The sequence below is a fragment of the Balaenoptera acutorostrata genome, chromosome 3 (assembly GCF_949987535.1).
Source record: "Balaenoptera acutorostrata chromosome 3, mBalAcu1.1, whole genome shotgun sequence".
In the NCBI taxonomy this organism is placed as follows: Eukaryota; Metazoa; Chordata; class Mammalia; order Artiodactyla; family Balaenopteridae; genus Balaenoptera; species Balaenoptera acutorostrata.
In genome coordinates this window covers 149847551-149861943 of record NC_080066.1, presented here as the reverse complement: position 1 = coordinate 149861943, position 14393 = coordinate 149847551, and the positions used below count along the sequence as shown (strand labels likewise).

The window sequence follows — 14393 nt, the reverse complement described above, 5'->3', positions numbered from 1 at the left end:
AACTAAACCCAACAAAAGTCCAGGACCAGACAGCTTCACTGGTGAATTCTACCAAACATTTAAAAACCTAATACCAATCCTTCTCAAAGTCTTCCCAAAAACACAAGACAAAGGAACACTTACAAACTCACTTTATGAGGCCAGCATTACCCTGATACCAAAACCAGATACCACAAGAAAAGAAAATTACAGGCCAATAACGCTGATGAATAGATGCAAAAATCCTCAACAAATCAAAACCACAATGAGGTATCACCTCACACCTGTAAAAATGGCTAATATCAAAAAAAGACAATAAAGAGCAAGTGTTAACAAGGATGTGGAGAAAAGGGAACCTTGTGCACTGCTGATGAGACCATAAACTGGTGCAGCCACTATGGAAAACAGTACAGAGGTGCCTCAAAAAATTAAAAATAGAATCACCCATATGATCCAGCAATTCCACTTCTGCATATTTATCTGAAGGAAATGAAAATATTAACTCAAAAAGATACATGCATTCCCATGTTCACTGCAGCATTATTTACAATAGCCAAGACATGGAAGCAACCTAAATGTGCATCAATGGATGAATGGATAAAGAAAATGTGATGTATATATATAATGGAATACTAGTCAGCCATAAAAAAGGAAATCTTGCCATTTGCAACAACATGGATAGACCTTGTTTGGCATTATGCTAAGTACAAAAAACCAGAAAGAGAAAGACAAATACTGTATGATCTCATATGTGGGGTCTAAAAACAAAGCAAAACAAAACACAGACCATAGATACTGCATAAAGCACAGATTGGTGGTTGCCAGAGGTGGGGGTAGGGGGTGGGTGAAATGGGTGAACGGGGTCAAAAGGTACAAACTTGCCGTTATAAAATAATATATCATGAGGATGTAATGTACAGGTGATTACAGTTAATACTACTGTATCATATATTTGAAAGTTCCTAAGAGAATAAATCTTAAAAGTTCTCATCACTAGAAAAAAACTTCCTAACTATGTATGGTAAGAGATGTTAACCAGATTTACTGTGGTGATCATTTCACAAATATACAAATATTCAAACATTATGTTGTATACATGAAACTAATATAATGCTATATATCAAGTATATCTTAATTTAAATAAAACACTGAAGAAGCCCATTTGGTACTGATGCACAGGTGTTTAAGATATATTAAATGGTGGGAAGCAGCCGCATAGCACAGGGAGATCAGCTCCGTGCTTTGTGACCACCTAGAGAGGTGGGATAGGGAGGATGGGAGGGAGACGCAAGAGGGAGGAGATGTGGGGATATATGTATATGTATAGCTGATTCACTCTGTTATAAAGCAGAAACTAACACACCATTGTAAAGCAACTTTACTCCAATAAAGATGTTAAAAAAAAAAGATGTATTAAATGGAGGGAAAACAATACACAGAATGCAGTGGTGGGGGACTTCCCTGGTGGTGCATGGGTTAAGAATCCGCCTGCCAATGCAGGGACAAGGGTTTGAGCTCTGGGCTGGGAAGATCCCACATGCCGCGGAGCAACTAAGCCCGTGCGCCACAACTACTGAGCCCACGTGCCATAACTACTGAAGCCTGTGCACCTAGAGCCCATGCTTCGCAACAAGAGAAGCCACTGCAATGAGAAGCCCACGCACCACAACGAAGAGTAGCCCCCGCTCGCCGCAACTACAGAAAAACCCGCGCGCAGCAACAAAGACCCAACACAGCCAAAAATAAATAAATAAATAAATTTATAAAAAAAAAAATGCAGCGGTGGGAGCCGGAGACAGACATTTGAATTTGCGCCTGCAAGTTGCGGTGGGATTCACAAGAAACTATTCACAGTGGTTTTCTATGGGAGGTAGTGCAGGTGGAAATTGGGAAGATAGTGGCAGATACGAAAGAGGGACTTTTCACCACCTTTTAGTTTCTTATTTAACCATGCAAATTTATTCCCAAATTTAAAAATTATTAGACGAAAACATGATTTTTTTTTACAAGTTTTTAACAGGGAAGGTCTTTATCACAGGAAGAAAAGTAGCAAATGTAACTACTAAAAATGTTAAATTTATATGCTCAAAAAACTCAATCATACAGTTAAAAGACAAATTAGGGGAAATTTTTAATACATAACAAAGAGCTAATTTTTAAACATACAACTGGCTCTCAAAAATCACTTAGAGGGGCTTCCCTGGTGGCGCAGTGGTTGAGAATCTGCCTGCCAGTGCAGGGGACACAGGTTCGAGCCCTGGTCTGGGAAGATCCCACATGCCGCGGAGCAACTGGGCCCGTGAGCCACAACTACTGAGCCTGCGCGTCTGGAGCCTGTGCTCCGCAACAAGAGAGGCCGCGATAGTGAGAGGCCCGCGCATCGCGATGAAGAGTGGCCCCTGCTTGCCGCAACTGGAGAAAGCCCTCACACAGAAACGAAGACCCAACACAGCCAAAATAAATAAATAAAAATAAAGAATTATTAAAAAAAAAAAAAAAAGAAAAATCACTTAGAACATGACTTTCAAAAAAGGATAAAGGATACAACAGGCAGCTAAAAGAAAAAAGATATAAATGTCTATTAAGCCTATGAAAAGATACTTAAAGAACCTATTAATAAAAAAACAAAAATTAAAACAAGATGCCATTTTACACTATCACATCAAAAAGACTCATAATAACCAATGTCGGTGAAAACAAAGGGCAACAGGTCCTTTCATACACTAGTGAGAATATAAACTGGTACAACATTTTCTGAGGTATAACTTGACATTCAATTTTAAATGTACATAATTTGACCCAGCAACTTTTCTAGAAACTTACGCTGTGAACTTCCAGGTGTAAAATCTTATATATACAAATGTGCACCACACTACTGCCACAGCATTGTTTGCTTTTACTTTGGACCCTTACTTTGGATTATATGTACTTTTATTTTGGATTATATATACTTGAGTACCACATGGAACAATTTCTACAACTAGTAATATTTTCATGATAAAAAACCTAACAATGGCATTTTAACTGGAGGGTGAAATGCTCGAGGATTATACTATACTGGGTAAAAAGCACTATATAAGCGTTACTATTATCAGTACCATAAAAGCCCCTATTACAGCCAGAGTCAAAGTTATTCAGTAATTTATTCACTGCTGAAAAAAGGAGATGAGTTAAGCCAGCAACCTAAGCAGGAAACAATAAGGTATTTTCAGACAGTCACAAATAATAGACTAAAACTCCCAGGTAGTGACTGTTAGCATAAGGTGTTCACCAGCAATCACCTACAGGCTTTTTCTGTTGGTACATCTAGGGGGAGTGGCTTTTCAAAATACACTTGCCAGATACTGATTTATTGGAGTAAAGCAAAATAGTAATGCAGGCAAATTAATTCCCAGTTATTAGATGGTGGGCTTTTTTTTTTTTTTTTAAGAAGAAAGGTAATGGCAGCTCTGTCCTATGTTATCCCTTGTGTAGAAGCCTGTGTCATATGGCAGGCCAGCAATTCTCAAGTGGAGTATCATGACAGACACTAGTAAGGAATATAAAAAGAATTCCTAATAATCTTCCAAAGCTGCTGAGTAACTTCCCTTTAAAAAAAAAAAAAAAAAAGCAGACTCAGGATTATCTCAACATCAGCCTCACTCCAGCCTGTGTTGTGATATGCATCTTGCTACAGAAGGAAAAGGCATGAGCAGTTACTCAGAATCAGCAGAGGAGTGGAGGGCAGGTAGTTTGAAACCATCCAATGGAGAATTCTAATTCTCCTCACCCCACTAGTGAGCAAAAATATACAGTTATAATTAGCTGAAAGCCACCTGCCAATGCCTAGAACAGTTTGAAGAGCTATGTGGTGCACTTTGTGATTTTAGTTACTTTGACTTTCCGTGTTTTACCTACAGGTATTCTTTAATAAGGAAGAAAGCCAAGATAGATACACAGTGAAAGTTTGAGTACCACTGACATTGCATAATGATGTGAACAAAAACGATGCTATAAACACTTGTCAGTAGTTGTGTAGAGATGACCAAATCAAAGGCAAAGCCAACAATGAAAGGGAAATTTGGAACAAAACACTAACCATGGTAGATACCATGTTAAATTTTATAAATTCTAGGAACTATAACTTTGAACAATTAAACAAGGTTTAAGAAAGCTTTAATATGTTGGATATATTACAATAAAATACTTGATAGCAGAGCAAACCATTACACCCAAGAACACCTATTCTTTCACTAAACGATCTTTTCCATAGAACAAGGATTCACTTGCCTCGTGGGAAGATTACGAGAAATGATGTTCTAGCACAAATAACAAACCTTATAAAGGTCCCCCACCATAAGGCCTACCACTGTGCCCAGCATAGTCAAGGTTGTGAATGTATGAATTACCCTCTGCATAAAGCCTTCTAGGAAATAACTGCATCCTCCTTCCAATTCCTGAACACTTTATGACACATAAGGGATTAGTCACAGTCTACCTTGTAATATGGTTGTGCATTTGCCTCAATGCTTCTAATTTATAAATTAGGAAAACAGCATTATAGGAGGAAGCTAAGACACTGGTGTCCATTTTGTGTGAATGAGGTCTAAAGCCTTTTCCTTCTTTAGAATTATTTCACAGTTCTTCACATGTAAAATATCTCAATTCAAAAACAGCCTCACATAGGTTAATGGTCAATGCATGGTTTAAAAATCATTCAGAATACTCTCCTCTTTTCTCCATCTAAAATGTACCTATCACAGACATAAAACCTTTCACTAATTTTTCTTATAAGACACAATTCGATTAATTGTTATAAATTGTAAAATTCCTTAAAGAACAGAATCCCAGCATGGTAAGGGAAAACAGAAAGAAAGAAAGCCATATTAAAGATGATGATACTAAATGCAATATAGTATGCTAGGCTGGATCCTGAAACAGAAAAGGGACATTAATGGAAAAACTGGTGAAATCCAAACAATGTCTACAATTCATTACTAGTACCGTACCGATATTAATTTCTTCATTTTGACAAATGCACCATGGTTATGTAAGATTTTAATATTAGAGGAAGCTGGGCAAAGGGTATATAAGAACTCTCTATACTGTTTTTGTAACTTTTCTGTAAACCTAAAATTATTTCAGAATACAAAGTTTTCAAGATGACAACTATGGTGCTTGGATCTGTTTAGTTTATGTCTAGACAACTTTCAGGGAGTGAGGAGGATTAGGAGAACAGCCACATACATGATTCAAGTTTCTCAAATTTGTGACTAATATTCCTGCCTATTCTCAGGGAAGTTGGCACTCTGGTTTCTATTTGGTTTGTACAAAGCTCTACAAATAGGACTTTTTTTTTTCCCTTAAAACCTCAAAAGGAAATGGCTTGCTTTCCCCTAGGTTTTCTTTTCTTTCTTATTATAACACAAAGCAACAGAGACTAGCACCAACGGTACAAGTTATAAAACATGCAATCCCTCAGGTTCTAATGATAAAGGGAGGAAAGGAAGTGTGAACTATTTTACAATTCCAGCAAAGAAAGCATTTAATCAACTTTTAAGGGGACAGGCAGAGGAACCAGAGGAATCAGAATCAGTAACTATTTATTCCACTGTAGTTTGGAAAAATTCATCTGCAATGCTAAAGAAGTCAACAGTATAGTGGAATCTACAGAATATTTGTTGTAATCTGTGCTTTTCCATACCATTACTCTATGCTATCCTAGTGTTACTACCCCGGTGTCCCAGATGTCCTAGCCCACCTACAAAATAATTCTCTGCCCTCCCCAGATATGCACAGAGACACAGGAAAACCATTTGATTTAACTCAGATAAAATGACAGAAAGAGGCAATCAGTCTTCTCTCAAAGAAACATTTCTGCTTGTTTACCAATTACCTAACTGTGAAAATTATCTGAGTGCAGAGAATAGGAAAAATCAAATAAAAGTTGTTTTGTGATATATGTTAGTGCTGTAAACATCCTTAGTTTGGACTAAGAAAAGTTTGGATTAAAAAGTACTTTAAGACAAATTCTGCCTATTATCAAAAACAGAATATTACTGAAATCATTTATTCAACATTCCGTTGAAAAAGAAATTTACAACCATTAACACTCTTTTTTGCAAAGTGTTGAGAAGAGGTGGGAAGACAAGTACTCTCAATCCTGTTGATGAAAATTTAAATAAGTACTGCCTTTCAGGAGGGCAATTTGGCATTTTTTACCATTTTCTCCTTTTCAAAAACTTTTTCCTTGGCTTCTGTTATGGGCTCCTCTCTTCTTTTTCCTTTTACCTTTCTTGTCTCCTTTGCTGATTTTTAACTGCTGTTAGGCTTTGGAGTTCTGGCCAAGTCATTTTCTTTTTAATTAATTATACTTTCTCCCCAGATATTCTAGTCTGTGGCTTGGATTGTCCTCTATAATGCTGATAACTTCCAAGTAAACATTTACCAATCTTCTTTGCTAACTGCCCCTAGACTAGGATCAATCCCCTGACTAAAAGCTCAGGGTCATTCTGTACTTACCTTTTCACAACAATTCTAATGCTTGTAATTGTTCATTATCCCCGAGCTAGACGTGAACTTCCTTGAAGGCAAAAGCTGTGTTTTGTTCATTTCTAATCATTCATTTAATATTTGAGTTCTCACTATGTGCTTGGCACTGAACTAGGTCTTGACAACACAGCAGTAAACAAAAAGTCTCTACTCTCTTAGAGTTTATATGCTAATAGGGTAAGAGAGACATTAAGTAATAAATATATACCAATTTGTAACAAGTGCTATTAAATAAAGGAGGGTAGGAGGGCTAGGAAGTATTGTAGGAGCTGGGAAGTTGCTATTTTACATTGGTTATCAAAGAAAGCCTCACATATAACTGAAACCTGAAATAAGTGCAGCCCGTTAAGTCACACAGATATCTGGAGGGGAGGAGTCATCCAGACAGAGGGAGAATAGCAAGTGCAAAGGCCCTGAGGCAGGAACATAGTTATTGTGTGGGGAAAATTGTAAGAAGGCAAATGGAGTGGGGGGAGGGTAAACACATGGGAAGGGAGGCTCTGAGCTGAGTGCCATGATCTGACTTATGTTTTAAGGAATCATTCAGACATCTTTATGAATAGAGAATAAAGAATAGAAGCACTGACCCTCATTAGAACACTGCAACAACCCAGGAGAAACATAATGATGGCTTGAACCAAGGGAGTGGTGATGATGATTAGCTGGATTCTAGTTAGGTTTCGAAGACAGAACCCACAAGATCTGTTGATGAACCGGATGTGAAGAGAGAGGAAGAGAAGAATCAACGAGAGCTTTTTAAAGGTTTAGGAAGAACAGAGTTGCCATTAACATAAACAAGAAAGTCAGAGAAGCAATTTTATTTTCCCAGAACCCAGCAAATTGCCCAGCACACAGTAGACATTCAAATATTTATTTGTGAATTAAATTTAACTGTATAAACTCCCACAATGAAGCAGTGAACTCAGTGCTTTCCATTTGCTCTAATAACGCCTTAATAACACCAAGAGTCTTAGCCGAGAACCAGCTTTAGTTTTAAATTTACAATTCTCCTGGATATAAAAGAAAACTGCTATAAAGAGCTCTGTGACAGCCTGAGGATTCTTACACCCAAAGTAATTAACCTGTTCATTAATTATGTCATATTCCTGGAAGATAGAGAAGTGCAAATAGAACTAACTCCCTGGGCCAGAATTAATGGAAAATTATAACACTTTGTGATAAATTTTCAGAAACCGACAAGACTGAACAAGTCCCCTAAAGAAATAAGCCATCAGTTACTCAGTATTTTTTTTAAAACGGCTTTTTTACCTCTAGCAGCAGGTCCCTCCCAAACGATTTCAATGAAAAATTAAAAGTTGCTTGAGAATGTGAAATTTAGTACATCTTCCTCCACTTTGTCTGCCAAGTAGTGTAAATGAGCTTCACTTAGGAAACAAATGGGTATCCTCACCAGATTTTCTAATCCAGCACCCTTACTACAGCTCCACGAAGAACCACAACATTAGCAGAAATATATTCAAAGGCATTCTCTTAAAATAAAGTTACCAATCTTTCCCCCCTCTGGTTACTTTAAAATTTTCACCTCTCTTCCACATTAGTCTCCCTAATGCCCCACCCTAACCCAATGTGTTTTAAAAAAGAAAATGCGCTCACAACTTTCGGTGAAAATGTATCTTAAAAACCTAAATCGTTCGGAGAAACTGATCGTACTGAATTCATCAACAGGCAGTACTTTCCTTTTTTCCTATCAGTACAAGGCCTTGAACCAACCCAAACAAATCTGCTGAAATGCCAGCCAGATTCCCAGTATCTCCCCCGCTCCCTACCCGCAAAGCTGGCCTGTAAATAAAAGCCACTGACCACGGAGCCGAACAGAAAAGAACCACTGGTAAGCAAAAACAGGATTTTGAGAGGCAGGAAGGGCGAGAGTCAGATTTTCAACCACTACGTCTAAGCGAGTAAGAGCCCGGACTCCGCACAAAATATATTCCACACCGAGCGGCACACATTCTTCCCTGCGGCTCCAAAAGCTCCGCACCCGGATTAGAGGCGAGGTGGAGGGAGGGTACTCCCCGGAGAGGAGGAGCGAGAACCGCCTCGGGGGCAGGGAGTGCCCCACGGGTGTCCCGCGCCCGAGGAACGGAGCGCAGATAAGCACGCGCGCCAGGGACGGATGCGGCGGCCTTTGGGAGAAGAACGCTCGGCGCCCACCACCAGACGCGGAGGCAGGGAGCCCCACTCGGGCTTCACCCACCCGGGTAGAAAGGCTGGAGAGGGCAGGATCAGGAGCCCCGAAGAAGGGGCCTAGGAAGCTACTACTTCCCAGAAAACGGGCTGGGCGCCCGGGGGCGGGAGGTGGAGGCTGCTGCTGATTCGCTTCTCCTGTCATCACTGAAATAGGGGAAGCCCTCCAGGGAGAGGACAGTGGGGAGTACAGATGGGGGAGGGGAGCACCAGAGCGCGGGGGGCGGCGGGCCCCTAGGGGACCGGGGCGCGGGATGGTGGGGCGCGCGCACCGGGAAGGGGAAGAGGGCGCACCCCCGGCCCGGAGCCAGGGAGGCGCGACCGCCCGCCGGACTCGGGAAACCCGGCCCGCCAGAAGGGTATGGAGCCGCCCTCCTCCCCGCCCCCACACTCACCATGTAGAGGGTGAAGGGCAGGCCGAGCAGAAAAAGCCACAGGTAGAGGTGCAGCGCGTTCACGAAGGTGGCCTGGTGCGGGTCGTAGTACCAGCCCCCGCTGAGCGCGGCCCACACCCCCTGCCGGAGGATCTGCAGCGTCTGCGACCCCATCCCCACCCGGCGCCGCCGCCGCCGCCGCCGCCGTCGCCGTCCCCGCCCCGGCCCCAGCTCTGCCTTGGTCGCCGGAGCCCACAGCTGCCCAATCTATCCCCCTCCGGAGCTCCGGGAGAGCCGGCCGGCGCTTCTGTGGTCGCTGGGGTTGCTGCAGGAGGAGGAGGAGATCGAGGAGGAGGAGGCGAGCGACGGGGCGGAGGAGAGCCGAGAAGAGGTGGGGACCGGCCTTCGGAGCGCCGCCGCCATCTTGTTTCCTAACACCCGGAGCTGGAGCCAGGCCCCCGCCGCCCGCGGCCCGCCAGCGCCGCTGCCGCCGCCGCGACCCCCGCCGGCCGCCAGCCCAGAGCCTGGCGGAGAAGGAGGCCCGGCGCCCGGGAGGCACCGGGAGCAAGCCGCGCCCCCTCCAGCTCCTCCTCTCCTCTCCTCTCCCTCCGCCCCTTGATCCGGCTCCCCGCGGGTGCGCGCAGCGCCTCCGCCGCCGCGGGCGCCTCCTGGTGGCGCCCGGGGGAAGCGCGAGCGGACGCGGGCCCGGGCCCGGGGGCGGGGCTGCCGAGGTTCCGGGGATAGCGAGTCGAGGCTGTCGGAGACCCCACTGCGCTCCCGGTACCCGAACCTGGCAAGTTCCTTCACCCGTCCAGAAACCGGGTCTTCCACCCCCCGAAACCTTGTCAGCATCCTGGCTGACGAATTACGGTATTTATTAAAGGCCTGGGAACAATGAGGCTCTTATCTGAGATACGCCTTGAAGGCCGGAAAGAATTAGGTACAGCTGATGACGGTTGAAAACTCACAAACGCACCCACTTGGAGCAAGAATTGTGTTGGTCCACAAAGTGAGCTGGAGGCCCTTGACTGAGAAAAATAACCACGGCCAGGATTGGACAGATTTACTACTTCCAAAGACAGATAAATTAATAGAAGTTGCAAGAGGTGTAAAGGTATGGGGTGGACAGGTTGATCATTGTACACGGTGATTTAATTTTTTAACGCGCTGTAACTTGTAGCCATTTTTATTAATGGGCCAATTTAAACAGGGTTGAAAGATGAACTGCGCCTCCACCCCAAGTCACAACAGGGTCTCGTACTTTTCTTTTTATAGCTGTAAAGTCTGGGAATCATTCTTGGCTCTGTGTAATGTTTATACGGCATGTCTGATCTCATTGAATAAAATTTTTTTTAAAAAAGAGTTTGAAGTTTGAGTTTATGATAGCAATAAATGTACTCTCTATTCCTGGATTAAAGTTGCTATAATTAATGAGAAAAGCAAGGGAGCCAAAAGAAATCCGTGGTGACGTTTTAAGAAGAATATTGAAAAACAATTGCAATACCTCTCAGAGTCACACCACTTTACAGTTCAAACATTTCCACACCCATTTCATTTGACCTTCACAATACTCCTGTGAGGGCAGCATACAGGCTAGCCTTATTTTATGAATTAGGAAACCCAAGCACAAAGAAACTAAGTGATTGCCCAAGTTCTCAGAAGTGGTTGAAAGACCTCTGGAACCAGCAGTCATCCTAACTGCAGGGACTGAACTTTGGAAGTTTATTTCTCAGCACTCTCCACCTTATCCATTCAGATAAGAGTTTGAACTGGTCAATAACTGCTCAGCTTCTGGTCACCTGTGGCCAGTTTAAACGTATGGCCAGTTCTCAAAGTGTAATCCCAGGACCAGCTGTGTCAACATTGCCTGAGAACTTGTTAGAAACAAGTTCTTAGAATTTCCCTGGTGGTCCAGTGGTTAAGACTCTGTGCTCCCAATGCAGGCAGCCAGGTGTTTGAATCCCTAGTCAGGGAATTAGATCCCGCATACTGCAAGTAAGAGCCCCAGTGCAGCCAAATAAATATTTTTTTAAAAAGAATATTAAAAAAAAAAAGAAATGCACATTCTCAGGCATCCAGAGAAACTCTGGGTGTGAAACCTAGCTATCTATTTTAACGAACCTTCTGGAAGATTTTAATATACCTTAAAATTTGAAACTACCAATGTAGAATACCATCCCCAGCGTTGATTTGTTCGTTTCCTTATAAGCACAAAGCCATGAAGTTCCAATAACATACCTTGAAATTGAGAGACGTGAATGAACACTGGCTAAAATATACTTTAAAATATATTAGCATGTCCAAAAGCAAAATTAAGGTTAAATATGCAATTTTACAATTAAGAGAGTGGCCTTGAGCCTTTGTCACAGACACAAGGTATTGTCAAGTGTTCATTTGTTTCTCCTAAAGAAGACAGGAAAGCTCTCTAAGCAGCTTTTGGAAGTGATCCCAAGCTTTTCCAACACAAAGGAAGATGTAAACAAGGATAAAATTCCAATACCACATCAGTTTCCACTCCAGCAAATATCTGCTGTAGTTTAATGTAAAAGGATTAACTGTAATTGGGGTGAGGTAGACTGGAAGAAGTGGAGACCAGAACTAGATACATCCATGGAATTGGAGGCAGAGCCATCTGTCGTGATGAGTGTGCAGCCAGAAGACAGTATTTGGAGGGTATGTAACCGGCAGCAACCAGGAAGGCAGCCAGGATCAGGCTGGTTCAACACAGAGGATGCGAGTGTGGTAAGCCAACGGGCAGCCGCTACGCAGCCTTGGGAAATCCAGGAGCAGACAGAAATTGGGAAATCATGGCAAGCATTAAGGAAATGTGTTGCTTATAGCAAGGCCCCAGCCTCAGTGCTGTCTTCCAGGTCTGGATTTCTCTCCCTTTGGAGAACTGATGAAAACAAGTAGAATTCAAATCCTTGAGAGGAGGTACTGGGCAAGTTTGGAGGACAAGGACTTGGGCTCAGGGCAACAAGACAAGTATCCAAAGGCCAGATCTGGCAGACAGAGGGAGACTTAGAAACAAAGGAGGAACTTAATACCTAGAACTGAGACTGCATTTCATACTGACCATGGTTACTTCATGCCGAGGTCCCAGAGTATTAATATAGAACTCTGATTCCCCTCCAGCATGGCTGGGATTGATCCAAGAGCCTAGAAGTGGGAGTCACATGGCACCTGCCACTGAGTAAAAAGGGGTCAGCAGGATGAGCAAGTCCAGGAGATAGAAAAGACAGTTATAGACTACATCTTTGAGCTCTGGACTGGTAAAAGCATTTTAGAAAAATGCTAATTAACTGACTTAGGGAGTTAGCCATTGAAAGAATTCAGTGAAATGGATGACCTTTCCCAGACACGGACTCAGTCTTTGGGGTGAGGGTGGGAGGCGAGAGAATCCTGCAGTGCTTTTTATCTGTAGCTTTCAAAACATTTATGAATGTTGCCACAACAAGCTTCCTATTTTAAAAACAGGAAGCCGAGGCGCAGAAAGGTAACATACCCTATCATACCCATAAAATACAAGAGCAGGACAAAAACTGAGGAATCTAATTTGCTAAGTGTTAACCCTCTTAGCCATGCATAAAAGCCATTAATAATGTGACACTTAGCCTGTCAAAGTTAGCAGCAATGACTTACTGCCAAACCACCACCTGACATGTGTTCATCTTTCAGCTAATTCTATTAAAATTGTACTTCCTGACCAGGCCCCTTGAGGACTGGGAAGGCTCTGACAGTGGATGCTCTCTCCTGCCTGAAAGGGACAAAGCTGAGTGTGCAAAACCTTCTAATAACCCCCACCCAAGCCCACCTCAGAGCAGAGGCATACAGACTGCAGCTCTGATCAGTTTATGCGGTAGCAATGATCCACTTAGACATCATAGCCTCATGTCCTGCCGGCAACCTAAATGTAGCAGGTATCCATGTCTTTATCTACACACACGCCCCCCAGACCAGCCCTTCTTATTTTTTTCTCTTGGTGAAACCAACATTTTCCCACTCGCTCAGGCTTAGAACCTCATACGCCCTCCTCCATGTGTAGTTTCCTAGTCTTTCTCTTGCTCAATCCTTCCTTTACACTGCCAGATCAATCAATCTGGTGAAAACTCTCATAAACTCAGACCAAATAGCCTCCTATTGCCTCCAATCTCTCCTCAAAACCATTTTGCATTCCACCAACAAATTAATCTCCCCAATCCACTTTGCCCATGCCCCTCCTTTTCTCAGAAGCTTTCAATTCCCTTCTGGTGCTTGCAGTACTAAAGACACACTCTTTAGCCAAGCATTCGAGGTCCCCTACAACCTGAATCACTATTTTCTCTAACTTAGCTCCCGTTATTCCCCAACATAAAACATTTTAACATGAATATCAGCATACACATTTATTTATTTTTATTTATCAGCCCATTGATTTACCAATTTCTGCCTCTATACTGTTAGTGATGCCATGTGCCTTACCTAGAAAACCTTACTCCTTCATCTGCCTACTAAGATTCATTATGACTATTTCAAACCCATTCATCTATTTTTTGAATAGCCTAGAGTACTCATATGTTCCATTCTTTTGGCACCTAAATGTGTACTTCTTTATATCTCTCCAACTAAACTGTACATTCCTTGAGGGCAGGGCACTTCTCAGCCTGTCACACAATGCCTAGTAGTAAGCTGTTAAGGTCAATTGACAGTCAATGTAAGTTGAATAAATAAAGCAACACAGAAAGCAATGACTTTTCAATTAAAGATTTTAATATGTTTTAGCTTTTAGTTGGTAACTCTTCAACAGTCAAAAGCATTTCACCAGCATAGAAGAAATAGGGAATAAAGGTGAAGAAATTTGGAAGAGACGGGAGGTGCCCTAGAATTCTTCCCTGATTCTCTTTTTAGTCGTTAGCTATATACCACTTTATAACACATCAGGAAAATGAAAGTCAAAGGGTGGCTGGGGCGGGGGTTGGAGGAGTGTGCAACTTCCCAAGTCTTACATAATACAATTGTAAAATACCAATATCTGGATATGGAGCTAAATATCAATAAGTAAAGTAAGAGCAGCTGGGCTTCCCTGGTGGCACAGTGGTTAAGAATCCGCCTGCCGGGGGCTTCCCTGGTGGCGCAGTAGTTGAGAATCTGCCTGCCAATGCAGGGGACACGGGTTCGAGCCCTGGTCTGGAAGGATCCCACATGCCGTGGAGCAACTAGGCCCATGAGCCACAACTACTGAGCCTGTGTGTCTGGAGCCTGTGCTCCGCAACTAGAGAGGCCGCGATAGTGAGAGGCCCGCGCACCGCGATGAAGAGTGGCCCC

The 14393-nt window shown here is 42.8% G+C and overlaps 1 protein-coding gene across 5 annotated transcripts in view; it reads right to left on the bottom strand.

Moving 5' to 3' along the window:
- Positions 1-9393, bottom strand: part of PCNX1 (pecanex 1) — a 170656-nt gene extending 161263 nt beyond the window's left edge. For 4 of the 5 annotated variants that reach the window (XM_007184383.3, XM_057542777.1, XM_007184386.3 and 1 more), the window contains exon 1: positions 9111-9393. In XM_007184383.3, coding sequence (XP_007184445.1) covers positions 9111-9263 — 153 coding nt within the window. In that variant the 5' untranslated portion in view covers positions 9264-9393. The remainder of the gene's footprint in view (positions 1-9110) is intronic. The other variant, XM_057542778.1, reaches the window with a different exon arrangement.
- Positions 9394-14393: the final 5000 nt, after the last annotated feature.